General features: G+C 40.3%; 2 protein-coding genes across 10 annotated transcripts in view; one reads left to right on the forward strand and one right to left on the reverse strand.

Annotated features, from left to right (window-relative positions):
- The window catches only part of FAM184B (family with sequence similarity 184 member B), a 43,874-nt gene extending 19,239 nt beyond the window's left edge, over positions 1-24,635 (reverse strand). For 4 of the 8 annotated variants that reach the window (XM_042812019.1, XM_042812021.1, XM_042812020.1 and 1 more), the window contains exons 1-5: positions 24,599-24,635; positions 23,408-23,485; positions 15,313-15,448; positions 14,387-15,227; positions 1,027-1,770 (exon numbers count right to left, since the gene is read on the reverse strand). In XM_042812019.1, coding sequence (XP_042667953.1) covers positions 1,027-1,770; positions 14,387-14,521 — 879 coding nt within the window. In that variant the 5' untranslated portion in view covers positions 14,522-15,227; positions 15,313-15,448; positions 23,408-23,485; positions 24,599-24,635. Of the gene's footprint in view, positions 1-1,026; positions 1,771-14,386; positions 15,228-15,312; positions 16,551-23,407; positions 23,486-24,436 lie in introns of those variants that run through there. The other 4 variants (XM_042812018.1, XM_042812017.1, XM_042812016.1 and 1 more) reach the window with 4 other exon arrangements.
- Positions 24,636-24,734: 99 nt separating this feature from the next.
- Positions 24,735-27,248, forward strand: part of NCAPG (non-SMC condensin I complex subunit G) — a 25,010-nt gene continuing 22,496 nt past the window's right edge. For both annotated transcript variants that reach the window (XM_042812775.1, XM_042812776.1), the window contains exons 1-3: positions 24,735-24,915; positions 24,999-25,208; positions 26,350-26,578. In XM_042812775.1, coding sequence (XP_042668709.1) covers positions 24,805-24,915; positions 24,999-25,208; positions 26,350-26,578 — 550 coding nt within the window. In that variant the 5' untranslated portion in view covers positions 24,735-24,804. The remainder of the gene's footprint in view (positions 24,916-24,998; positions 25,209-26,349; positions 26,579-27,248) is intronic.

The raw sequence follows: 27,248 nt of genomic DNA on the forward strand, positions 1-27,248 counted from the left end.
CTTGAACACAGTTGTTCACAAATATACACACTGCCCAACAGTGATTATGTGAATAAAATGTGACAATTAAGCGAAGAATATTTATAAGCTCTTTCTTAGCAGAAAGGAAAGTCCAGTAGAGAGACAAGTTCAGATTTTTTGAATTGAATGTCTGTACATTCCATTTGAAAATCTGCAGGTGGAGTATTTATGCTGGCTGAAAATGGAATCACAAATATACTAAGAAAAATGATAACTTTTTCGCAATCTTAAAACTTGTTCTCAAATTCCATTATCACAATGGAAAGCACAGCTGCATATTTTCTGCTGCTCAAAGAACTGTGGTTAGCCAATGTATCTAAATTCCTACCATTATTTGCCACCACTTGAGTTAACTCAGCACTGTTCTCACTCCATGTCCTGGTTTCAGACTAGATAGGGTTAACAGCACACTGATGTTTGGTCATTGCTGAGAGATGGGTTTTGCCAGCCACTGGCCACCGCTATGATGGCAAGGGGCAAGTGGCATGGGATGGATGCCCCTGCTTTAAAGATTCAAGGCAATTTCTAAGTTGGTCATAATTCAGCCTCATTTCACAGTCTTAGAGGATCTGAAGTGCACATAGGTTGAGTATATGGCTATCAGAAAAGATTTCAGTTTTATCTAGCTGATATTGAATGTAAAAAATCAAATCACCAAAGACACCATCCGCTTATTTCCAGTTTCTACGGCATTCTGACTTTTTTTATACCTGAAACACTGTTTCTCTTACATTGTTAAGCAAAAGAGTAAATCACATGCGTAAATTCTCATGTCTCTATTGTTCATTTCTCATGAATGCTATGTACTAATGAATCATTTACAGTCATTCTTTAAAACTCTCCGCACTATAACCTTCCATTTCTGCCCCGAGTCTCAAGCACTGCTCTAATGCTTACAAAGCATTTAAATCAAAATGAAACTTAGATTTCTCCTTCCCCAAATTTTAAAGAATTATAATTTGCACTTCAATAGGCAGAGATAAAGAGCACAGTCTTATACTTTACCTGTATTCTTTCTTTGAGCTTCTGGGAATGTTTCTTCCTCTCATTTATCTTCTGACTTTTCTCCTCTAGGTCTGCCTCCAGTTTCTTTACCTGCTGCATCCAAAAACCTTTCTCAGCCTCTGACCAATTTCTTTGCTCCATTTCTCTTTGCTGATGAAGATTCTTTGTTTCTGTCATAGATTGCTGTGTAGACTTTTTCAAAGACTCTCTTCCCCTCTCACAGGAGGCTCGCAGTTGGTTTGTTTTCTGAGTATATTCTTTAATTGCTCCTTGGTTCTCACTCCTCAGGTTTTCCATTTCATTTATTAGAACTTGTCGCTCCATGCTCAATTTTTCAGCAAAAATATCTTCATCTAAATTATCCCTCCTAGATAGTTTGCATTCATTTTGTTGTCCATTGGTCAGTTTGTTTTCAAAGTCTGCATTAGTATCTACTGTGTCTGTGGAAAGGGCCACATGTGTGACTTTTACTTCTGCTCTTGGTTCCCTCTCTTCCACCTGCTTCTTGCACAACGTTAACTCTGCCAAGGCTTCTTCCTTTAGTTTCCTGTGTTGTTCTACTGCAGTTTCAAGGGCTTGAATATGTTTTCTCAGCAACTGTTCTTCTTCAACTTTACTTTTGTACTGGAGAATAGCTTCCTTCATCTCAGCGAGAATGTGCTGAACTTCTTCTTCATGAGCTTCTCTCAGAGCCTGTATACTATCTTCATGTTCATCATTCTTAGTGTTCAGTGCATATATCACCTACAACATGAAGACCAGCAGGAGATAATAGAATCTAGTAAACAACAGTGTTATGAATTCAGTTGCTATATTTATAAAAAGAATTACACTACTATTAAATATTTTTTGCCTTTTTTCCTCACTAGCAACAGAAGGGATAATTACAAACTGCAAATCCTTGCAAGGAAAGAAGACAATACTGTGAGAATTTTTTTTTTTTTTTTTAAAAAAAAGGTTTTTTTTTTTTCCCTTAAAAAGTTATTACCTCATACATCAGGTTTAATCTTTCATACACAGCCCCTCCTCAAGCTGACTGACTCCACATTAGTAGTTCAATTCATCTCACCTTCATTCCAGCAGCACCTTCTGCCACACTGCCTTTAGCATTATCTAGTGCTGAGAACCTACAGAGGCAAAAGTCTGCAGTCTGTGTTGCATAAAGCCTGAATGTTTTTCCTGGATTACTGAATTTGCTTGGATGCGTTTAACCATTTTTGCGCTGTTCATACACTGAATAACTTGCTCCATTTCAGTTATCCATAAATGAAAGCAAACAAACATCTTGTGCAAATTTACTTCCTCCTTGGCAATAACGAAATAAATCATAGAATCACAGGGGTTGGAAGGGACCTCCAGAGATCGAGTCCAAACCCACTGCTAAAGCAGGCACCCTGCAATAGGTTGCACAGGTCTTGAATATCTCCATAGAAGACCTCACAACCTCTCTTGGCAACCTGTTCCAGCGCTGTCACCCTTACCACAAAGAAGTACTTCTGCATGTTTGTACAGGCCATCCTATGTCAGGTTTCAGGCCATTACTCCTTGTCCTATTATTACGCACCACCTAGAAGAACCTGGCCCATCCATTTGCTTCCCATCTCCCTTCAGATATTTATATAAATCAGATCCTCCACAATCTTCTTTTCCTGAGATTACTCAGACTTTCCTCACGTGGGAGGTGCTCCAGACCCTTCAACATTTTTGTGACCCTCCAGTGGACTCCTAGGAGATCCCTGTCTTCTCTGAACTGGGGAGCCCAGAACTGGACACAAATATAAAAGCTGTGAAGAATCACAGATGCAAAACATGGTCTGGATACATTTCTGGATAAATATGTGGTAAAAGACAGTAATGACATCATATTCCAGAATACAAGCAGACAAGAAGTCATAGTCTACACTTAAACACATGTATTGTTTGACCTTGGATTACATGTTGTAAATATTTCTGTTATTTTTGATAATTTTTTCTATGAAACAGAAATAGTTACAGGATACTAAGCAGAATCCTTCACACCACAAATGGTAACTGAAATTCCACCACAAACTTTTTTTTTTTTTTTTTTTTTTTTAAATAAACTTCCTCAGGAAACAGACTTAAAACTACAAGGAAACTGTGAATTTTGCCTGTGGCTTTAGAATGACCAGTAATTATCTCAGGCAATTCTTCAACTAACTAGGTCAAATTAGTAATCACACATCTGTATTTGATTTCAACAGCAAAACAAAAGATAAGCACTAGAACACCCAGCCTTTGTGATTTAAAAACTTCTAGCCTTAGCAATGAATTTATCTACTAAATCCTCCTGCCTCGTATTATGTCATATTTGGTCTGACAGTGGAATTTGGATTCCTCCAAAGTCTGACTTAATTGTCTAAGTTCCTCAAATTCCACTGAGCATTAGAACAAATTGGAGACATTCTACAATAATGGTTATCACCAACACCTTAAATGAGTCACCTAAAAGCTCTGGAAGAAACCCATCTCCCTGCTCTATCGGTTATTCCTATCCATCTGTTCAATAGTGGCTAGAATCACAAGGAAGAATTTTCACTTGAAAATGCATGGCTTTCAATTTAATATTCAGGCTTGACTGTTGAAACCAATTCTTCAGTATCTTAACCTTCTTAAAAGATTTAACTTTCAGAGGGCTGCTGGCACGTACTTTCTGAAATTTAAGCCCCTCACAAATGCCTTTCACTCCCTACTGAACGTAGCAACTGCATTCCTATTCCAGACACCTCATTTTAAGAGACTAGAGTTATGTGCAGATGAATCTGGGAGTTTATGTGCATTCTGCTATAAGGAAAAATACTGAAAAATTATTTCAACACCTGCACATTGCAGTGCACACACTGCTTACTAATGTGGTACAAGACTCTCAACAGCTGTGTTGATAAACAGTTCTTTAAAAGGATCTCTAAAACTGATTGGTTAGACAGCACAGAGAATTGCCTTCCAATGAAAGGAGCACTAGTTCACACCATGAGTAACTAGCTTAATAGCAATGGCAGCCACTTCCTCCCAGTTCTCTAAAGGAATTTGGGTATTGTACTGATTTTACAACAACTGAGTTACACAACAGGTTGGTAAAAACACTGTTACATACTACACACCACCAGAGCATTATCAGCACAGTGAATATGTCTAATTAGCCTTATTTTATTCTTCTACTGATGTGAATCTAAATGGCATTTTATTTCCCTTCTGCTTTTCTTTATGCTGCAATAAAATAGCAAAAAATAAAAAAATCAGCTCTACCTCATTAGCGAAGACAAAGGTAAAGTGTTCAAACTCAGAAAGACTTCTGTATTCCTACAGTAGCATCAACAAATACTATTACTACAGTAGCTTAACTACCACAATTAAAAAAAAAAAAAACAGTTCTAGCAGGTTGCCTTATAAGCTGAATAAGAATCGAGACAGTTTGGTATGGAAGATAAGGACGATAAGAAGCAGCAAATAAAGAAGGTTGTCCTTTGGACCCAAGCTAGTATAATACCTTTGCTTTCTAAAAGTGGACTTGCAGGTAGGAATGCCAAAATCTCTACAGTAAGTTTTCAGATTACATAGCTTACTATCATCACGTTCAAGAGAAAAAAAAAAAATGCTATAAAATACAATTATTTTCATAAGAAATTCATGGCTGTTTTATCCACTCAGTGTGATAGTACATTAAAATTTACTTGAATCAACACAGACCATATTGAGGTTGATTTTCACTTGTAAAACCCAATCAAAATACCTTATTTCAAGCTTTTAATTGGCAGCAAGTTAAAAATATTTTTCCAAAATTTTCCACCACTCAAACTTCTGTCCATCCTTGTGTAATAGGCACAGCTAACAAATTAACAAAGGCAGAGATGCAAAGAGCCACAGCCAGGACCACCAACCTCCACATTTAATACTAGACCTGGTTGCCCAGGGTCCCATCCAACCTGTCCTTGAAAACCTCCAGGAACAGGACATCCATTTATTACTGTTCCTTCCATTTTGACATGGAAACCCTAAGAAACAGACGACTACCTTAAAGCACAGCTACCACAGATGGTCCACGGCAGCCACCAGTAATTACTGCAAGAAAATAATAAGGAGGAAGTTTCCTATACAAGAGATGGGATTAATCTCTCCTAACACCACTCCTTCCATCATTACACATCTGATCCAGGTTAATCAAAGGAGAAAGACAGGTGCCCCCAAAAGGCAACATTCCTGTTTCCAGTGCAGTTGTCTAGCACAGGTAATGTAAGTGAAATGAATTCTTCCTAGTGTTTGACTGGTTTTGATGTTTTTTTTTTTTTTGTTTTTTTTTTTTTTTTTTTTTTAATTTTAATTTTCCCAGATTCCCAACTTTTTCCTCTCTGTAGAGCTGACAAAAATCACACGTAGAGGGATGAGACAAGTTTGAATTCTTAAAAGCTGAAACTACTTCATTTTCCTCTGCTCCATTCTTCTATGAGGTTTCTGTAGGCTGTAGAGAATCTCACTTCACACTGTTTTTATGTCTGCACATCCACTTCATGTTGCCCTGCAAACTAAAACATTTAACATTTAGATACTGTACAAATCTACTTTGATTCAGGATCTTGGAAAAGTCAGCCTTTTGCAGCTTCCCTTTGCTTTCCATCTGTTATTTTTTTTTTTCTTTCAATCTTGTTTTGGTGTTTATGACTCTCCTTGAATTAGTATCACCTGAGACATTTAGTATGCTATTTGTTTTTACTTCCAGATAACTCATTTGTGAAATAAGGTGAGCTCACACACAGATGATTTTAGCTTCTGCCCCCTACAATCTGTTATCATAAACTTTTTTTTTTTTTTTTACAGTTCCTGATTCATGTTGCATCTTCTCTCTCAAAATCCTTTCATACGTAACTCTGAAATCACTTTACAAAACTTAAACAACAAAAGCACCTTAATTTTAGATTCTGAGTGCAATTAAAAAGCCGGAAAAAAAAAAATCAGTTCACGTGGCATTTACATGAAACTTATTTCTATTTCTTTGCTCCCCTCATGATGAATCATATTAAACGGGAGTATTTATCAAGTTGAGCAGTATTCAAATGCTTCCATGGAGAATAATTATCTTTCAGTAAGAGTAGGTAAAATTTGTGTCAATTAAAATCCACAGGTTAGATGAAAACTCTTAAAATAATGCTTTTTCATTGATAAATCCACTGATGTGTTTGATATGCAGATACACATAAAAGCAGTGGTTAGGAGGAAATAGATTTCAGAGTATTTTCCATTCACCTACTGCAATCTCCATCTTGGGAAAATTCTTGCATAACTCCTGAAGACCTCAATTACCCCATAAATGTTTTGCTTTTACAGTTCTGGGTAAGTTCATCTTGCAAAACTGTTTCATACAGTTAATATGCAGGAAACAGATGCCATCAAAAAAAATCACTTTTATATCTGTCCCATCTGTCTGCTTTAAGATCACTGCAGTGCAGGTGAATTTTCAGTACAAACGTTTAAGGGTTTATGCTAAGAAAAGGAATTAAAAGGCCTTATCTCCGTGTATCTCACTGAGAATGTTTTTTGTTGCGTTCTTTATGCTACAAATCTTCAAGGTGTCTAAAATTGTAGATACATGTTTAGTTGTTTTAAAGACTTGTTAGCTTTTGTTCTGTTTTGCTGATCATTCTAGGCACCTAATTGAAACTTCAGCTTTTCAAAAGAGCTTTAACAATGTTGGTACAGATTAATGCAACATCGCCCAGTTTTACAATAAAAGAAGTAAATCAAAGATGAACTTCATGGATTTGATTTCTGCTTTTCCAAAATATTTCCTTACTTTAAATGCATCATTTTCAAAACTTGCAGATACAAGCAGCAGAAACTTACTGTGTCGTATTTATGTTGGAAACAGTGACTGCACTACAGGCCCAGGAAGCACTGCCCTAACTCTGACCAGACTGCACTGCCTGGCTGCACGACTGGGCAAAGAGCTGCACTGTGCTTCATTCCTCATCCAGAAAATCGTGGATAAGAACAGCAAGGAGCACTGCCAAGAGCACCTGCCCTGTAGTTTTGAGACATTTCATTATTTTTATGAAATTTTTCAATATACTAGCTAAATAGTAAGAATAAAATTAAGCAATAGCATTTACAAGTACCAGCTATTGCTTTAAACAGCTCCAATATCAAATTCCAGTAGTGAAAAGTGAAAGATACTCAACTGTAATCTCATAATTACATTTAAAGGTAACACTCTGTCAGTATACAGTCACAACCAAACACTGTAACTTCCAAATTCAATTATAATAGAAGACTCCTCTGGTAGCAATCTGTTTTAAGTTAGATCTGTCTTTAAGTATTTAAAGACCAAGTCATACAAAGTTCTGAGCAATTATATTAAAAGGGTGCAATGAGTTCATTATCTTAAGAAAAAGTCCTATTTGAAAACAATTTTATAGTTTCCTTACAAAATAAAAGAAGTGCTTCTTCAGTAATAGGGTTACATGATGCTCTGCTTTCCATGAGCACCAGAAGACAAGTGAATATACAGAACCAGCACAACCAGGCCTGCCTGAGCTAATGTGCTCCACTTGGAGACAAGATGAATTGACCCAATCTTGGCACTAGACTAATTAAATTCACACACTTTGTGATGGTTTTAAATACCCGTGAGGAAAAACTCAGGTGTCTACTTGTTTCTAATGAAAGCACAGGTTAAGTGGTCTTCAGCAGCAAATAGAGACTGCCAGGGAAAAAGCAAGTAAACTGCTATGGTGAGATAGCCAATGTAATTAAGATCTGACTGTAGATGCATGCATGCATCTTTAAATGGTGAGGAGCCTAAAACATATAACATTAGAACATTTAAATGAGAATGTCTTAAACTGACCTTTAACTCAGGTGAAATCTTCATTGTAGAGTGCTGACCTCCACATACTGCTTACAGAAATTGGTAGTAGAAAGGTACAGATACAATGTCACTGAGAACTGTACTTAATGTACCCATCCATGAAGAAAAGATAAAATGTGAAAAACTGTAACTTCGTAATTCTTCCCTTAGCAATCAGTAGGTCACTAGATATTTTATTCCCATTGCCTGTAATACATTTATTAATAAAACACATTTTGTTTATAAACAAGTAGTTTATATAAGGTTGCTTCAAATACTAACTTGAATTTAATATCCAGTTTCTATTATAAAGTAGCTTTTGCTTATTGATTACTAAGGTTGTTCATTCTCTGCAAAATGACCAGTTACAAATTTGTATGTTAGGAAGATGTAACACTATAATGTGATGGAAAGTACAGCAATAATAGCAAGGTGGTAAAGTCTCTGGCCGCAGCAAATGAGAACAAACCCAAATACAGCAGCTGTAGATGCAGAAACAACAAAAAACAATTGCTCACCTTTAGAAGGCCTCAGGTAGGGAGAAACCTCCAGCAAGACCTCCTCACCTCTAAGGCCAACCCTTAAATGAGGTCTGGGAATGGGTGGATCCTGGCTCCACCATTTCTGGTTACTCAGGTTCATTGCATGCGCCTGAGCTCCCCTGGGTTGGCCCTGCCTTCCCAGCAGGTGCTCAATCACTGCTTCAGGCTGTGACTTTGCATTTCTGCTACAGAAGGTAATCCCGATACCTAGATATTCTTTTACTTTTTATTAATTTCAGTGGTAATGTCTATCCATCTAAATAATAAGGTTCGGAGTAATTTCCCAACGGAAACGGTGGTTTTAGTACTGCTTTTAACACAATTAACACAATTACATGATACTGTACATAGACTGAATGAGCTAGGAGTTCCCATCCAGTTCTGTAAGGAAATAATAGTGCTGACAGGTAAAGAAATTGTAGTCTATACATTTTCATCAGCTGATAGTCAAAAATAATGGTATCTTTGAAATCCTGATAGAAAATTGTACATAAAAATCATTAAAATGAATAAATCATCAAGTAAAGTACATGGGGATATTGATAGCTAAGGATCTTTTTAGGACCCATTGTAAGCAGCTTTGTAAAATGATTCTCTCCTTCTTTCTTTCTTTCCCTATGTGGAAGCCAGTTTGTTTATATTCTTTGCCCCAAAAGTACTGTTGCTCCAAAAGCCTGATCCTAATTTTTACGCTGTTCCATTTTGCTTCATTTCTGTAGAGTACTGAATACCACTCCAGAGTACTGGCATCAAAATCCTCAAGCACACAGCAGAGCTCTGGTAGCACACCAACTACATGCAGACAGCTGAGTCACCCAAAGCGCTGGTTACTGAGTATCATCAATACATCATAATAAATAAGGTCAACAAACCTAGCCAAAATTTCCAAAGAAAAGCAACACATTTCAACTGGAAACATGAGTAGATAAAAGGAATGCTCAGACAGCTACAAGTTGCTCAGCTGATAAATGCTTTCAGAGCAAACCACTGGGATTTGACCGTGTTTCCAACCTAAATATATCAGTCACTTTTTATGATACATAAAACAGGAAAGACTAAATGATCTGATATGCTGCAAAACACTGAAGTGGTGTAAACAGCTGATGTGCTCACACACACACCAGATGACTTGGTAATTCTCTCCAGAATCTTACACCTCTAGAAAAAAACTGATTGTCATGGGTTACTGTTAATTTTCATTCAGAGACACCTGTATGGCGCCATGTTTGGGATTCTTTATGAAAACAGTTTTGATATGTCTTAGTTGATGGATGGCAGTACTCACACAGAGCCAAGAACTCTTCTACTTCTTGCACTGCCCTGCCAGTGAGGAGCTAGGGGTACACAAGCAACAGGGAAGGGACACAGCCAGGATAACCGACTCCAAATGGCCAAGGGAATGTCCCATACCATACGGCCTTCCAGGCTCCAAGCGTTCACTGCTGGCTTTTTGTCCATCAGTACCACTGCAATCCTCCTCCACAGAGCTGAACAATAAATGAGTGTATTTCATACACTTTCATGCTCAAGTTAGACATTCTCCTTTATATAACTAATGAAAATGGTTTTTACGTATCTGGTTGATTTCCCACTGAAGCTTATTAAATAACGTTCATATTTTCTACTCTCCTGACTGAGCAGAGGGGCAACAAACCCCCTGGCGACTGGTGGTGATAAGCAGCCAGAGTACATTGCATTTTCAACTGCTCCACATAGAGCCATTAAAGAACATCTGCCTATGCTGCTTCTTGTAGAAAAGGAATACACTTTCTCCCACTTGACATTTCTTTCCCCTGCAGGTGAAAAAAAAAGAGTTCTTATTGTAATTTACCAGCAATTAACTTTTCCCTGCATTGGCACTCTGTTCCTCCATTTAGGCCCATAGCATTCAGCACACACAGAATTCTTGCCAGACCACTTGACTGGTTTTAAATAACAATCTGCTTAACCAGAAATACTGACATTTAAAACATATTTCTTGCATCAAGGCTCCCAACTTCCCAATACAGTCGGTCACATGAATCCCTAGGGAAAGTGAGCAACTATCTCTTCTCATTAAAAATACTCCACCAGTGTTGCCCAGGAAATTGTTTATAAAATGAAAATGACAGAGTAGCTCTGCTAACCAGGTAAGATCACCATCCCTACTTCTTTATGCTAGGGTTAGTGCCAGAAGCACAGTTCAGAACATTAAGTTTATTTGAGCTCTTCTGGCAGAGGTTTGAAAAGAAGCCTGAATAACATGGATATCTGTTATCTGTTCATTATCCAGTTCTTGTGGCCCTGCCCACACTGCCTTTTCAGTGAAAGCTGATCTCTCCTCAGCACTCTTCTCCATGAATTCATTTGCATTTCTCATCCCATTTCAAGCAATTGGGACTGTCCTGAATCTGTAAGCCTATGAAAGTCCTGGAACAGACAGTGGATGTTAGAAGAACTTGTGACAGCAGGGAACCCAATGCTTATGAAGTCACCACATATTTTAAACACTATTACTGCTAAACATACCAGAAATACAAAAAATTGGCATGCACAGAGGAGCATACCAAGGGTGCAGTGTCTGATGGAGGAGACTAAACTTAATTACTGGCATAAAGTTGTGCATTCTGCTACAACCATGAAAATGCACCACCTTCAAGTAATTCAAACGCACGTGTTGCAGAAGGTATCCACCAAATAAGTGTGTGATCTGTGTATAAGAATGACAACTACAGATGCACGTTCCCATCTGGAAGCAAAACATTCCTTGTCTGAACTCTTTTAGTTCCTAAATCTCATGAGCTTTTTTCTTGAAACTCAAAGCACAGCTCACTGGGACACAGCTGCAATGCAACCCGGTTTTCATGTCAAAATCTAGAAGACATGGCCTCTTGTCATTCAAACTCACTAATCTTACCAGGTCTTTTAAATTTTTTACTTGCATCCATGAGAATAATAATTAAAAAAAAAAAAATCAGGTTTAATTCTTAATTTCTTCTTTTATATATATATATATATATATATATATATATATAGTATATTTGTTTTGGTGTTATTCCTTTAACATTGTGAGCTGATGTTTTAAAAGAAGAAACTCAACTGTACAATGAACTATAAATTATAGTAATGAGTACATGTCAGCAACTACTGCTATCACCATCTGAGACCTGCACATTTCATTTCAGACTCCCAAGCCCTAAGTTCCTGTACCAGGAGAGCCCTGTGCTGGCTTGGCAGAACAGAGTAAATGCAATGCAGTCAAAGTTGAACACCTGGGACATGCAACAGAATAAGTGTGCTTAGTGAAATAAAATTGGAAAAAGTCAAGCATCTAAAAACACTGCTAAATGGCCCCTAATGGGCTACAAAAAACAGTGGTTTGCTGTCTGAAGTAAAATTTGTGTTTGTATTTTTTTCTGCAGTACAGAAAAAACAGAACATGAGTGAAAGTATAAAAACTACACTTTTAAACAGTATAAAAACTTACTCTCCCTAACTTCTCCAAAAGCAGAAATAGCAAGGCAGTACAATGAGAGCTGCTTTCAAGATCTGTGTTTGGATTACTTACAGAGGGCCCCAGCACCAACACAGGTCTTAAAACATGATCAGCACTTCATGCAGGGATAGAAACTATCATCTCAATCAGTTCAGTTCTGCTAGTGATGACTGCACACTACTCCTCTGCCCCTGAGTAGGAGGCAGCCACTGCTGTTTGTACAACACAGAAATGGAACACAAGGCTGTCTCTGTATCATACACCTGATTAAAACATCGTGTACTTATTTCTCCTCTTGGCACAATGCACAGTGGATGAGTAATCAGATTTTATTTCCCCATCAATGAAATCCTGTCATAATTGGAACAGAAAGTCGTAGCTGTGTATCAAAAGACAGCAGTATTTCATGCTACGTTAGAAACAGGAGAGTACTACAAACAAACCAAAATCAAAGGAGAATTCATGACGATGATACATCCTGACTGTAATATCGACAATAAATGAGAGTAATTCAAAAGGGAGCTCTCAAAGTTCCTTGGCCAAAAATGAGTATACCAAATGTGCCACAAAGCAATTTTTCAGCTAATGCAGTCTCAGATCCTTCTTCTTACACTATTACTACATGAACAGTAAACATCTAACTCAGAATATAGAAGGAAAAGCATATTATTAGAATTCCAGCTGTGTGCTAAGTTCTCTGTAAGCATGGCACTGGAGCAGAGAAAATTGGTACTTAAAAGCTATACTCCAAAACAGAATAGCTTGTTTTTCAGAGGAACTTCCTGAGCTTCAAGTATAAGGCATCTTTGTTTCAAATGACTTAGAAGTACTCAGATGGGGAGTTCAATTAAAAGAATAAATTGCCTCATTTACTTTTTAACAGTAAAAATTCAGCAGGAACATACAATTTGATGAAGGCTTTCCTAACATTATGCCAGGATGCTGTGCACTGAGGTGAATTTTTTGTCTTTTTGCTGCTAAAACAGCTTTCTAGTTTTTTTTTTTTTTCCCCCAAGCCAAAGACTATAAAGTAACATAGCAGGTTTTAGAAAGGAATAATGTATTTTATTCCCCTCAAAAATACAGTTGAGCTTGCAGAAACTTCAAAAAGAATTGTTATATAAAAAGGAAGGCATAGAACTCTCTATGGAAAATGAGTGCAGCTTTGGAAAGTTGAACAAGGGTTTCATTTTTCAGATCTCATCGTTATGTTCTCAGTCTGCTGCTGAGAAATGCAACACTGAGTAAGAGGAAGCTGGTGACCGGTCAGCTCTTCTACTGTGAAGTACCATCACAGAATCACCAAGATTGGAAAAGATCTACAAGATCATCCAGTCCAACTGTGCACCCATCACCAGTAGTTCTCACTAAACCACGTCCCTCAACACAATGTCTAAATGTTCCCTGGACACCTCCAGGGTTGGTGACTCCACCACCACTGAGTAGCCCACCACCAGCTACCATTTAATGGAAACACAGGCATTGCTTATCAGTTGAAAAAAGGGATAATGTGATAATTTTTTTTTTCTTTTTGAGTGATAGTTACATATTTTACCTAATGTGCAACTGAGTTCTGGACTGAAAACAAAGAAACTGAAGAAAACTTAATCCAATTTACAGTCGCCTTTCACACACACTTGACTGTAGTTGAAAAATCAGTAACCGTTAATGAACAGAAAGTTCTTCTCTGTGAGAGTACTGAAGGAACGCTCACTTATTTGGAAAAACAGCTTGCCATCACTGCAGAATCAAAGTGTACTTTAAAGTGTAATGTACATTCATGGGCAAAAAGTAGAGATAAAATTAAAACATACAATCAAAGCACCACTAAGTAAGCATTGGCATATTACAGTAGACTGAAAATAATACAACTAAGCATACGTGTAAGTACAGGTAGCTCCTGTGTATGTATTCATACACAATATATGTTATCACATATAGTTATTGTTAGGAGAGAACAACGACATTATAACTAGCTAGCATTTCTGACTCCAACAATTCAATGATTTCCTATCGTTTGACCTGCATTTGCAGTCAGCGTTCTTTCATTGCAAAAACGTCTTAATCAATTGCAGTGAGGTTAAAGAGCACGTAAAGCTGGGTTTTTCTGACCGACAACAGTGTAACACAAAAATAGCTTAAAAGGTTAAGGGCCACCTGCCATAGATTTCCTCTCGTTTCTTAACGTAGGGTGGGAAGCATTCAAAATATTTCGTAGCTTAACCTGGTATCGACTAGAAGTGGCAGTGCCGCACGGCACGGCAGTTAGGCAGTGAGTTCTCCTCCCTCCCGTCCCAAGCTCATCACAGCGGCTAGGTGTGAGCTGCGCACCGCCAGCCGCACAGCAGCAGCGGCCAGGGGCGAACCGCTCGGAAACGTCAGAGCGCAGCGGCACGGCGGGGCGGCGGCTCCCAGCCCCTCCCGGAGCCCCGGCTGCCGGCTGAGCCCCAGCGCGGGGCAGCCTCACCTCCCCGGGAAGCGACTTACCTTGGTGAGCTGGGCGATCTTCTTGCACATTTGCATGTGAATTTCCTTATTGTATCCTTCTGCCGAAATGCCGCGAGGGGCTTCAGATCCATTGCAAGTCCCGGATTGCCGGCTCTTGTTTATGCCGGAGGCCATTAAGCTTTAAATATTCTAACCGAGTCTGTCCTTATACGCTCCGGGCTGCGCTTTCCCGTCCTGCTGCTCGCCTCCCTCTGCGCTCACTCCAAGCCCGAAGCGCTGCAGGAAGTTCAGCCTCAGCCCCGGGCTGGAGCAGCTGCTTCTCCCATGCGCGCAGATGTCCCGCTCCTTCAGCACAGCACTCGGCCGAGGCAGCGAGCAGCACGTGCGAGCCTCACGAGCGGGAGTTCTTCTCCACTTCCAAGGGTGCTTCCGCCAGGAGGAGATGCCAGCGGCTGGATGCTACGCTTTCCCCACAGGACACGCCGAGCAGCGGCACAGACGTCGGTGGGGATCCAATAGAGAGACTGCCTGCAGATTAAATCGCGTTGCCTTTTTGGGCTGCTGCAGGGATCATCTGAGAGGATGATTCGGGCACCTTTCATCAGCTCTGTTAGTTGGCAACCCTTTGCAAGTCCAGGTGGACCAATAAAGTGGCAAAGAAAATCTTGATCAATTTTTGCTGCTCTGCTGAAAGCAGAATGAAGCGGTGCTTCCACCTCCGCCCCGCAGCTGAGCCCTGGTGGGCCTGCCAGCTCCCCTGGGCTGCCAGCTCCCCTCGGCTGCCCTGTGCTCACATAGGAAAGGCAGGAAGAAAACTGACACTGCTCACTTGTCTTCATCTGCAGCCATTCCCTCTCTTCAAAAGGCCAAGCATTCCACACTTAAAAATAAGAGAGCCCACAGAGCAAGGTAAGGGGCCCGCAGCCACTCGAGGGAAGAGAGGCTACTCCTGCCCCCAGACTCACCTCCTGGCAGTGCCTTCCTTCCTCTTGGGCTAGAAGCTTGTGCTGCGCTTGAAAAAGAGCTTCAGAGCTTCCTCAGGGCACTCAGGATTGGAAAAGAGGATTATCCGAAGTCAGCTAAGAGCACTGGGAAAAGAATCTGTGAAAAAGAGAAATCCTCAATGAGGGCAAAAAGAGATAAGGCACTGCCAAGAATAAGCACTCATAAGAGGAAACAGATTGGGCAGAAGAATGCCTGAAGGCAGCAGGGCAGAGAGGGAGGAGTGAGAAGATATAGGAAGAGAGGACTTCGGACACAGAAACCAGAAACCAAACCCTTTAATTGCTGGGAGAAAAAAGGGGGACCTTAAATGAAGGCTGACTGAGAAAATCATAGGAGATAAGGGCCAAGGAGAATGGAGATTATCACAGCTATTGGGAGATACTAAACTGGGAGGAGAATTTAGCCCAGACAGAACATTCATAAGGCAAGAAACATATAATCTTTGCACACAGTAATGACATTCATCAGTGACTAACATGCTGCTGCCTGAGAACAGAACTTGTTCTATGCTTATGGCATAAGGACACTCCATCGTCAATTGTCTGCTATTTCATATGATGTGTACTCACGCTGAAGTTTAATTCAATTAAACCTTCTCCACAAACTTTCTCATCAATTTGAAGGAAGAAAAAGGTAGAAATATGCACAAATTTGATAAAATTGACAAACTTATTAATTAGTTCTCTGGATTTTCCAATAACAGCATCTAGAACACTATTAAATAGAACACTATTTAAGAAGAATGCATTGTGTTTTAAAAGTACTTACAATAACTTACCTGTGGTATTGCTCTAACACAGAAATAGCAACCTCTGTTTTTGTTTGTTTTGATTTGTTCTTTTTCATTCTCTCTTTTTTTTTCCTGATAAACAGCAGAATTTATGGCTGGACCTGAATGCATGCCTGGATGGAGACTTGAGACAAAGCAAGGATGCCATAATGTGTCATTCAAGTGTGTGCTATATAAAAGTGGAACTTATGTGAACCCTGCAGAACACATAAGTGAACGTGAAAATTTTTGTTGAACTTAGAGCTGTATATGGCACAGATACAGTTTAGAATAAAAACTAGAGCAGTTTAAACAGAAAACATACTTCTGCTTGAATTATTATTGTAGAACTAGTTTTACATTCATTATGAGAGAGAAGATAGTCATCACACTAGCATCTCTAAGCCTGTGAGCAACTGTATATGCAACTGTTTACGAGGGTGGATAGTGATAGGACAAGGGGGAATGGTCTTAAACTGAGACAGGGGAAGTTTAGGTTAGATATTAGGAGGAAGTTTTTCCACACAGAAGGTGGTGATGCACTGGAACAGGTTGCCCAAGGAGGTTGTGGATGCCCCATCTCTGGAGGCATTCAAGGCCAGGCTGGATGTGGCTCTGGGCAGCCTGGTCTGGTGGTTGGTGACCCTGCACATAGCAGGGGGGTTGAAACTGGATGATCATTGTGGTCCTTTTCAACCCAGACCATCCTATGAAACCTTGGTTTACAGCTTTGCTGTTCAAGTGCATGGACTGATTTACTTTTAGGAGTAAACAACTGTTTGTCTTCCACTTTTGGTACCTGCTGCTTGTTCTAAAGCAGACTGTACAGATTTTGAAATCTATATCCTCCTCTGTAGTTCTGTTCACGCAGCCAACTGTGGTTTGCATACTGTACAGACTTTTGTTCCACAAGCTTCGGTCTTCTCAATGTTAGAGTTTAGCAAAATACATTACATAGACTATCATTACATGAGAGGATGTTCTTTCCCATACTTTGATGGAAGACTGGGCTATTCTACATTAAAAAAAAACCAAAAACATTCTGCTCATTGCACTCTCCCAAAATTTGTTAGGTCTTTTTTTTTTTTTCTTCATAATGTAATACTGAGGTAGTATTTACCATCCTCATTCCGTATGGAAGTCAGTAGGACTTCTGATGAGCTCTGACTTAAAATCACATTCCTTGTTGTTTTAAAAAGCATGTGTAGGAAAACAAGCAAACAAACCAAACAAATGTTCTCCTTCTATTATATTTTTATATCTTTCTTCTTCTGCCTGAAGAAAAAAAAAAAAAAACAACAAAAACCGAAACGATAAAAAATTTAGAACAAAACCTGAATGCAATGTAAGTAACTTTTGAGTTCTCATCCTTTCACTGTGCTACCAAAGCAATTTGACATTGCTCAGTTAAGAACTGCACCTTGTCCTGTCACGTATTTAGATTATAACAGTGACTCAGATGTCAGAAACATTCTCTGATAGTTGATCAGTCAATGTCAGTGAATAAGGAAAAAGCCCTAATTTGACATCATTGGGCTCTCATCCTGATTTCAGCCATCCAGATACCTGCTGGGAAAAAAATGTGGTGAGCTGCAGGAGACCAGGAGACTCCAGGAACCTATAGATGCTAACTTTGTGGTTCAGGACAGACTGATTGGAGGTGGAGTGCTGCTGGTGCTCACCAGTGAAGGAGGTCATTATAGACATTTAGATTAGGCAGCCTGTGCTGCAGCAACCATGCCCTGGGTGAGTTTGTGATCTAGAGTAATGTGGGCCTGGCAAAGAGTGGAATTAGGACCCTGAACTTCAGGAAAGGCTGTTTAAGGAATTGTTGGACAAGATCTTAGAAGCTGTCCTGAGAGACAAAGGAGTGGAACAAAGCTGGCTACTCTTCAAGGATGCCTTTCTGAGAAAGCAAGAGCTCTCCATCCCTCAGAATAAGAAAGCATGCAGAGGAAGCACGAAATAGGCATGGCTTGGAAAGGATCTGCTGGTCAAACTGAGGGAAAAGGGCATGCACAGGCAGTGGAAACAAGGACCTGGGAAGAATACAGGGATTCTGTCCAGACACGCAGAGATGGGATTAGGAAATCCAAGGCACGGATGGAACTGAACTTGGTGAGGGATGTTAAAAACCACAACAAGTGGTTCTATAGGTGCACTGATAAGAAGAGAGAGGGCAAAGAGAGCATACGTCCTTTGAAAAAGGAGAAAGGAGAACTGTCTACAACAGATATGGAGAATGGTGAGATACTCAGTGAATTCTTTACTTCTGTCTTCACTGGCAGCCAGGATTCTCCTATTTCTCACAGCCCTGAACTCTTGGTGGGAATGGAGGGAGCAAACCTGCCCCCACTATAAGGGCAGAGCAGGTCCAAGATCACCTCATGAGACTGAATGGTGCACCCCAGGGTCCTAAGAGACGTGGCTGATGTGGCTGCCAAGCCATTCTATCACATCTGAGACATGGCTGTCAGGCAAAGACCCCAATGATTGGAAAAAGGGAATCAACACTCGCATTTATAAGAAAGGGATAAAGGAAGACCTGGGGAACTACAGGCCAGCGAGCTTCCCCTCTATGCCTGGGATGACTATGGTACAGATCCTCCTGGATGACATGTTCAGACCATGAGGGTCAAGCAGATGGTCTGAAACAGCCAGCACAGCTTAACCAGGGGAAGGTTGTGCCTGATCAATCTAGTGGCCTTCTATGATGGAGTAATAGCACCGGTGGACAAAGAGAAGGAAACTGATTTTATCTGCCTGGACTTCTGCGAGGCCTTTTACATGGTCCCCCACCACATCCTGATGTCTAAGTTGGAAAGATGTGGATTTGAAAGGTGGACCATTTGCTGGATACAAAATTGGTTGGAAACTTGCAGCCAGAGGGTTATAGTCAATGGCTCACGTCCAAGTAGAGGCTGGTGACAAGCAGCGTCCCCAGGGGTCTGTCTTGGGATTGATACTCTTTAACAACTGACTTAAATGATGGGACCAAGTGCAGCCTCAGTGATATTGCTGATGACATCAAGCTGAGCAGTTGATATAGCAGAAAGAAGGAATGTCACCTGGAGGGGCTTTGACAAACTTGAAAGGTGGGCCCATGTGAACATAATTAAGCGCAACAAAGCAAAGTGCAAGGTTTTATATTTTGGTCAGGACTATCCCAGATATGTATGGGAGAGCTCCTCGAGAGCAGCCCTGCTGAGAAGGACTTAGGGACACTGATAGATGAAAAACTTAACGTGAGCCAGCACTGTATGCTAGCAGCCCAGGAGGCCAATGCTATCCTGGGCTGCATAAGAAGATAGGATGTCACAGGACAAGGGAGGTGACTGTCCTTCTCTACTCGGCCCTTGTGAGGCCCAATCTGGAGCACTGTGTCCAGATGTAGGGACAACAACACAGGAAGGATGCTGAGCTTTTGGAGAGGGTCCAGAGAAGGGCCATGAAGAAAATCGGAGGGCTGGAGCACCTCTGCTATGAAGATAGGCTGAATGAACAGGGCTCATTCAGTCTGGAGAAGAGAGACTGCAGGAAGGCATCATTACAGCCTTCCAATATTTAAAGGGAAATCAACTTTTTACACTGGCAGATAGTGATAGGACAAGGGGGGAATGGTTTTAAACTAAAGGAGGGAAGAATTATATTAGATGTTGAGGAAAGTTTTGACCAAGAGTGTGGTGAAGTTCTGGAACAGGCTGTCCAGAAAGGTTGTAGATGCCTCACCCCTGGAGGTGTTCAAGGCCGGGTTGAATGGGGCCCTGGGCAATGTGATCTTCTACTTGATCTACAGGTTGGCAATCCTGTCTGTGGCAGGGGGGTTAGAACTTGATGATCCTCAAGGTCCCTTCCAACACAAGCCATTCTCTGATTCTCTGGTCAGAGTTAGCAAATGGGAGAAGGTGCAATTCTGCATATTTTTATAAAATCCTTCCCACCAAGCATATTAGCTTTTTGCTCACATAGCTGAATCACATGTCAGGAAGGCTTTTGTAACACATCTTTCTAATTCTTAACACCTTGTGTGATATAAACATCAGTATAATTAAAATAAGGTAATAAAACTCATCCACTTTACCTCACTATCTCAATTGAAACCAAAGTCAATCAGTTCATCATTATTTACTGCCTACACAAATCTATGTGTCATATGCAAAATAAGATCCACAAATCCCAAATTCTAAGACACGAAGAAGATAGCTCTGCTGCACATGTTTAATGCATAAGCTCGGTCCTTTGTTTAGTGTATTACAGTAGCTTTCACAAACCACCGTTAATACAGAGCCCTACTCTGCCACTATGCAAGTTTCACTGAAGTCAGCAGGATTTTTTATGTGATGGTAAAATTAAACTGATACCTCAGGTTAGACTGTATTTCTGTTTTCCAGCTCAATAAAATTTTCATTTGAAAATGGTACAGCAATACAAGTAGTCATTAACTGTCATGATACATTTCAAATGACAGTATCAGTAAAACAGACTTACAACTTCTCAAGTCAGTGTCTCAGCAGAGGAAGATGCATCCCTAAGCGAGATTCCAATTTAATGCATAACTCACTATCCTCATTATTAGTCTCTATTTAAATTCATCTTGATCCTTAACAAAAAATTCGGGGATGTTTTTTTCCTTTTATCAAGGAAAACCAAACCAAACAAAACACTGTAAAGAGAGGTAAAAGTGTCCAGAAGACCCATAATAACAGCTGTCCTTCCCCATTTAGTTCACTATCCTATTTCCTATAAAGCTTGTCTAGAGGTTGAATGACAGAAAAAAGACAAGTAGTTCAGCCACCAGTAATTTCAATGGTGGGATTATATAACTACTTTACAATTTTTCTTTCCTCCCCCCTCATAAAGCAAACAGCATTTGAGAGCCCCATTCAAAATACACCAGAAGTGGTGCTGATTTCCTCACTGACTAAAAATAGGAACTATTTGAAAATGTGTATACAGTTTTATAGCTGACAAACACAAGCTATGGAAGAACAGAATCTCTAATTACTACTGCATAATGATGGCTCTATTATGGATGAAATATTACTGTGTGTATTTTTTAATATGGAAATTGAAACAGGAATCAACCAGATGCATCAGTTATACAAGCCCTGGCACACAGAGGAAATAGGATAGCATCAACTTTCCTTTTTTATGCTGCTCTTTACCCAGTGACCTACAACTGAAATTACTACAGAGTGAATGGCACGCAGCAAGTCTGACTTACCCTGTGTCATTCTGTATTTGTTCACACATCACCAACAAAGGAAGATAAAGGATCTAAAACAGTGACACCAGAGGAGGGAGAGACAACCAGAAAGAGATAGCATAACAGATGAGGTGACTACGTAGAGGGACAAGGAGAAAATCTTCATCACTCTTCCCTCCAAAGTCTGGTGCAGCATCTGATGTTCTGATTTTCATCTTTCCTCTTCACTACCTCTTGGCCTGCCCTGCCTACCTCACTCAGGCTCTGCAGGACTGTGGTTCTGCAGAGCCTGAGCTCGAGCTGCTGTGGTTGTTACTTCAATGCCTGTTTTGTCCCCCCACTCAGCTCCTCCTCCCTCAGGAAGCAGCTGGCTCTCGCTGAGGTCTGACATTTAGCTCAGATGGGAGTGAATCCCAAAGGGTGAGCTGAAGTGAGGAACATGGGCCTGTGGGTAGGACATGGCTGGAGGCCCTGGGGAGGCTAATCAGGGCCACATTAGTGCACCTGGGGCTCTAAACCATAACTTGCAAAAATTCTGAAACCAAATCTCTCCATAAGTTAAACAAGGAAGCTAGTATCACAAGGACACATTTACGCTTATGGGAATCTGGATGCCTGTGGCATATTTACCCTGAAAGACGCTATGTCTAACCAGACTAGGCTTCAATTTGTCACAACAGAAGCCTGACTTCCATTTCAATCCTGAAATAAAAAGCCTTGAAGAAATATTTAAAGCAGACTGAAGAAATAAATCTCACGTCTTGGATGAAATCGATCATAAGGAACAACAAGGTATTCACAAGGGAAAATCTCTATTTGTCCATCTGAGATTCTGAGATGCAGGCAGACATCATGAATCTAAAGTAATTCAGTTTGCATTCTTTGTTTAATTTAAAATAAAAATCCTGGGTTTTAAAGCCACCAGAATCACACAATTTTACCTGCTCTTTTCTTCCTATTTCAATCTTGTTCTCCATAACTAGACTTCTGTATTGGAAAAAAAGCTGGATAAATTCAATTTTCTGGTACAAATATCTTAAATGGAAAGATGATTACATTGATATTGTCCTAAAAAAATGAACTTGTAATCAAAACAAACACGTGCAATCCAAAAAGGAACAAAAAACCCTCAGTGAGGATTTGCTGTTGATTATCATATTTTTATAGTGTAACTGTTTCTCTGACATTAAAAAAAAAAAAGGAAAAAGTTTTCTTTAATGTATAGGATTCTATGTTATCATTATTATACTTGAACATATAAAAACTTATTTCCTTCTCCCTAGGAGCAGAAGAGGATTATCAAGAACGGTAGAAGTGACAAGTTAATACAAACTACAAATTACTTATCTAGTAAAGAAGATATCTACATTAACATATAGCAGTACATTTATACGTGCCACATGTATAAATCATTTAAAAATTATTTTTATCTATTTTTTTCCCTGTGCTGTCCTCCATTCTCCACACATACTCATATAATCCTTGACACATTTGTAAAGGCAAAATCATTCCATTATTTCGTTGATAAAAATCTACTATTTAAAGAAACATTTTGACAATCCATATATGAAACAACACTGACCCCTAGTGCTTACCTGTTTTATTCGTTGGATTTTTTTCTTCTCAAACAAAAAGCAACTTTTCTTTAGAATGGGTTCTGCATATTTCATGCATTTTTATTCATGATGGTATATCATCCATCCCTACTAAATAACTTCTGTCACTAGAGGTTAATCAGACATGTTTCTCAAGCCCAAATGCAAATAGACCCTAAGCTCCTACTGTCCACAGTTCAATACTGTGGTTCACATTTTTAAATGCTTTCTGTTTAAAATTAATAAGCACTGAGAACGTTTCCTCTCAACTGATCATCCACTATTTCGCTGCTTGTAAACTATCATCTCCTGCCTGATAGCATGTGCTGTGAACAGCAAGTCTGGAGTTTCAGCTTAGCTAACTCTCTGCTTCTTAACAAGACACAAAATTTATTCTCCCGTTAAATAACTTCTATGAAAATATTATGTTTCATAACAAATAGCTTGACAATTTAGTGGAGAAAAAGAAAAAGTCTTTTACTCACATTAGTAAAAGATGCAATCTGGAGAGCAGAAATATTCTTTGCAACAAGGCAGGTAAGACCTTTTTTGCCCCATTACAGCTGAAACAAATTAGAAAGATGTTTCAGTAAGAAATGTAGAATCATTTAGGTTGGAAAAAAACACTAAGATCACCTAGTCCAACCATCAGTCCATCCTCACCGTGCCCACCTTGGCCCCCTCAGTGCCACATCTCCACATTCCTTGAAGAAATCTGAGGACACTGACTTCCCACTCCCCTGGGCAGCCTGTTCCCATGCCTCACTGCTCTTTTTGAGAAGAAAATTTTCCTACTATCCAACCAGAACCTTCCTTGGCAAAGCATAAGGCCATTACTTCTCACCCAATTACCTAGGAGAAGAGGCAGACGCCCACCTCACCACAAGGTCTTTGCAGAGAGTTGTAGGAAGCAATGAGGTCTCCTAAGAGTCCTCCAGACTAAAGGAGAAACTGAGTAAGACACAAAATTTATTCTCATGTTTAATTAAAGGATTTCTTTGAAAAAACGATGCTTACAACAAATGCTTAAAAATTTGGGGGGAAACTCACACCAGTAAAAGATGCAATCTAGGAGGCAGTTGTACCCTTTCCACTGAGGCAGTTACAGCCCTTTTATGCCCCCTCAGAGCTGACAGAAGACAGAACGGTGTTTCAGTAGCCTGCAAATTCTTTTAAGCTTTGACAATCCACCCAGACAACTACGCAGACACCAGCTGTACCAAGTGAACTTGATTCCCCTTGTTACTCTTTACAAAAGGTGAAAATAAACTTTAAATATGGTAAAAAACACGTTGCTCCAGATAGATGAGCGTTTTTAGTTTGTCTCACTTAATGATCACTCCCCAAAGGATTTTCATTACGTCTGGACACAAGCCGGCCTGCCTTGCTTTGCCACCCCGCTTGCTCGGCCTGAGGCTCCCGCTGCAAAGCCGCCGCTCTGCCCGTCCTTCCGCATCGCAGCTAGGAGGGCTTTGGGGCAGCGGCTGTGGGCAGCATGAAAGCTCAGCGCTTACTTAGCTACATGTGCCATTAAGCACTCTTCTCGGCGCTTAGCGTGTATGCAGACTATTAAGACGTCCCGTATCGTTTTAATTCCAGCTCACTACTGACTATACAGAAAAATCCTCCAGCTCCGCACTCCTCACAGAAAGATGGCGACACCCCCAACTGCTCACCGCCCCACTCCGCCTGCCATTTCCCGGCCTGGCAGCCGCGCTCAGTCGCGAGCGTGCGCGCACTCCCACCTTTCTCGCGAGACTTGGGGGCGGCACTCGCGCCGTTTTTGAAGTTGGCGGCCGTTGCAGGGGGGTCTGGCTGCGCTCCGCCTGTGCTGTGCTGCGCCGTGCTCCGCGCGGGAAGGGCGAGCGTCCTGTTCGCAGCCATGTGTCCGGCGAAGAAACCGTTGCAGATACAAGAGGCGTTCCAGCTGGCCCAGAAACCCCACCAGAACCCCGCGAAGCTCGTTGTGGCTTTGAAGAGCGCCTACAGCCAGGTACCGGCCTGAGCGTCTGAGGGGAAAACTGTGGGACTGCTTCTGAAAGGTTATAATCTACTTTGGTTTGGTGCTTCTTTCAGTTACAAGATAAGGAAGACTTCCATGAGAAGTTCGTTCATTTCCTGAAGTATGTTATGATCGTCTACAAGCGGGAGCCAGCCGTGGAGCAGCTGGTCGATTTTGTGGCTAAGTTTGTGACTTCGTTTTATCAAACGGAGGAAGAGGAGGGTAGTGAGGAAGGAGAAGAAGACAATTCGCTTCTGAATTATGTGTTTAACTTTCTGCTTGAGGTACAGTAATACTTGCTGTTAAATCTTTAACTGTAAAGTGGAAGCTTTACTTATGGTACAGGCTGCCCAGAGAAGCTGTGTACACCTTGTCCTTTGAGGTACTAAGGCCGAGTTGGATGGCCTTAGGCAGCCTGGGCTGGTGGGTGGCAGCCCTGCCCGCGGCAGGGGCTTGGAATAGGCTTTAAGATCCCTTCCAACTCAAACCGTTCTGTGATTCTGTTTATGCACAGTAGGGAAAACTTTCTTGCATTATCTACAATCTGGAAGCTTAAAAGTGAAAGCAGGGCAAAGCTTTATGATTTGAAAAACTAAAACCAAAACAATGCGTACAAAAAGCACACAGAAATGAGCAGGTAGTCGTTGGTGGGCTGTGTTGGTGTTAGATGGATGGTTGGAGTAGATGATCACAGAGGGCTTTTCCAACCTTAATGATTTTATGATTCTTATGATTATGACAACCACAAAAACCCAAAGCAAAACAGATTTTAGAAGTTAGGTCTGTGAGGAAAATATAAATTGTTTTCTTATTTGGCTATCAAGCATGTCATTAAATGTTTCACTGTGGGTGCGTTTGTATACATGACATTAATTTATACTGCTTCATTGACAAGTAAAAATAATAAAATGCTTTTCACACATATGATTGGCATTTGTGTTATTAATTCCTGCTTGTTCCAGGAGTTTATGTATAAAAAAAAGACTGTCAATTCTGATAGTGTGAGACCACAAGTAAAATTAAATTCTTTTAAATTAATGTTTTGTCATGAAAAGTTATCAGTAATGCCAAGAGCACTAGCTAGTCATTATCCCTATTTTCTTTCTCTTTTAATGTTTTATGGGGACAGGAGGAAGCTAGCTCATGTCTTCTGATTAGTGGAGTAGTTTTCTTCCTTTCTGAGGGCATTGCTAATTGTGTACATTGTGCTGCTGATACAAATGATGAGCTATAAATATTTTTCAATTCTGTGAGTTTTTAGTCTTACTAAAGAATAGGAAGAGCTTCTGAGATATGAAAGTGTGTATTTTATCTTCTGTATGGAGTGCTAACTACTTACATATGCATATTGATGATCTTACAATGAAAATAAGAAAGAATACTTTTTTTTTCTCTCCCTTCCCACCCCGCTCCACTTCCCTGCAGTCTCACGATGCAAACAGCCATGCAGTTAGGTTTCGAACATGCCAGCTTGTTAATAAGATTTTGAGAAACATGCCAGAGAATGCTCAGATTGATGATGAATTATTCGATAAAATTAATGAAGCTATGCTGATTAGACTTAAAGATAAGTTTTCAAATGTGAGAATTCAAGCTGTCTTGGCCCTGTCAAGGCTTCAAGATCCTAAGGATGAAAACTGTCCTGTTGTTAATAGTAAGTAGCTCTTATTTTCTTTTTGTAAAAGGTTTGTTGACTTATGTTAGTTTGCTTTGAAACATTTTTTGAAGCTTTGAGTAACGCTTTCTTAGCAGGTGTTCTTCATGCAATTGTTAGAGCAGTGGTGGGGCTCGTAGTCAATGGAGCTTGTATAGGTAGGGCTGGTGTACGTTCGGGGGAAAGAACAGAACAGAACTTGTTGAATGAGAGACCCACTGGGAATTAAATGATTGATCACCCTGTTCTGTGAACTCAGTGCAGTTGTGGGATGGTGAGAAGGATAGTGTTGCAAACTGGGATGGAAGAAGGATACATGCTTGCTCTGTTCAGACCCTCCTAGGCTGCTTTTGTACAACTGAGTTGAATCTGTGCAAAAATGTTCAGAGGAGTAGAAATGGTAATACAAAGGCTGATTTTGTCCAAAATGACATCTGCCTTCTGTATCAGCGATGCACCTGGTTACTGGCACTGTTGACCTCTATGTGTTTTGAGCCCTTTTTTTTTTTCCTCTCCTGTGCAAATCTCACCTTGCTCATAAATCATAGCATCATAGGATGACCTGGGTTGAAAAGGACCACAATGACCATCTATCTACAGGGTCACCAACCACTAGACCAGGCTGCCCAGGCCACATCCAGCCTGGCCTTGCCCAGGCCACATCCAGCCT

The sequence above is a fragment of the Centrocercus urophasianus genome, unplaced genomic scaffold, assembly GCF_019232065.1.
Source record: "Centrocercus urophasianus isolate 14NV4802_14NV808 unplaced genomic scaffold, USGS_Curo_1.0 seq_13, whole genome shotgun sequence".
NCBI classification, from domain to species: Eukaryota; Metazoa; Chordata; class Aves; order Galliformes; family Phasianidae; genus Centrocercus; species Centrocercus urophasianus.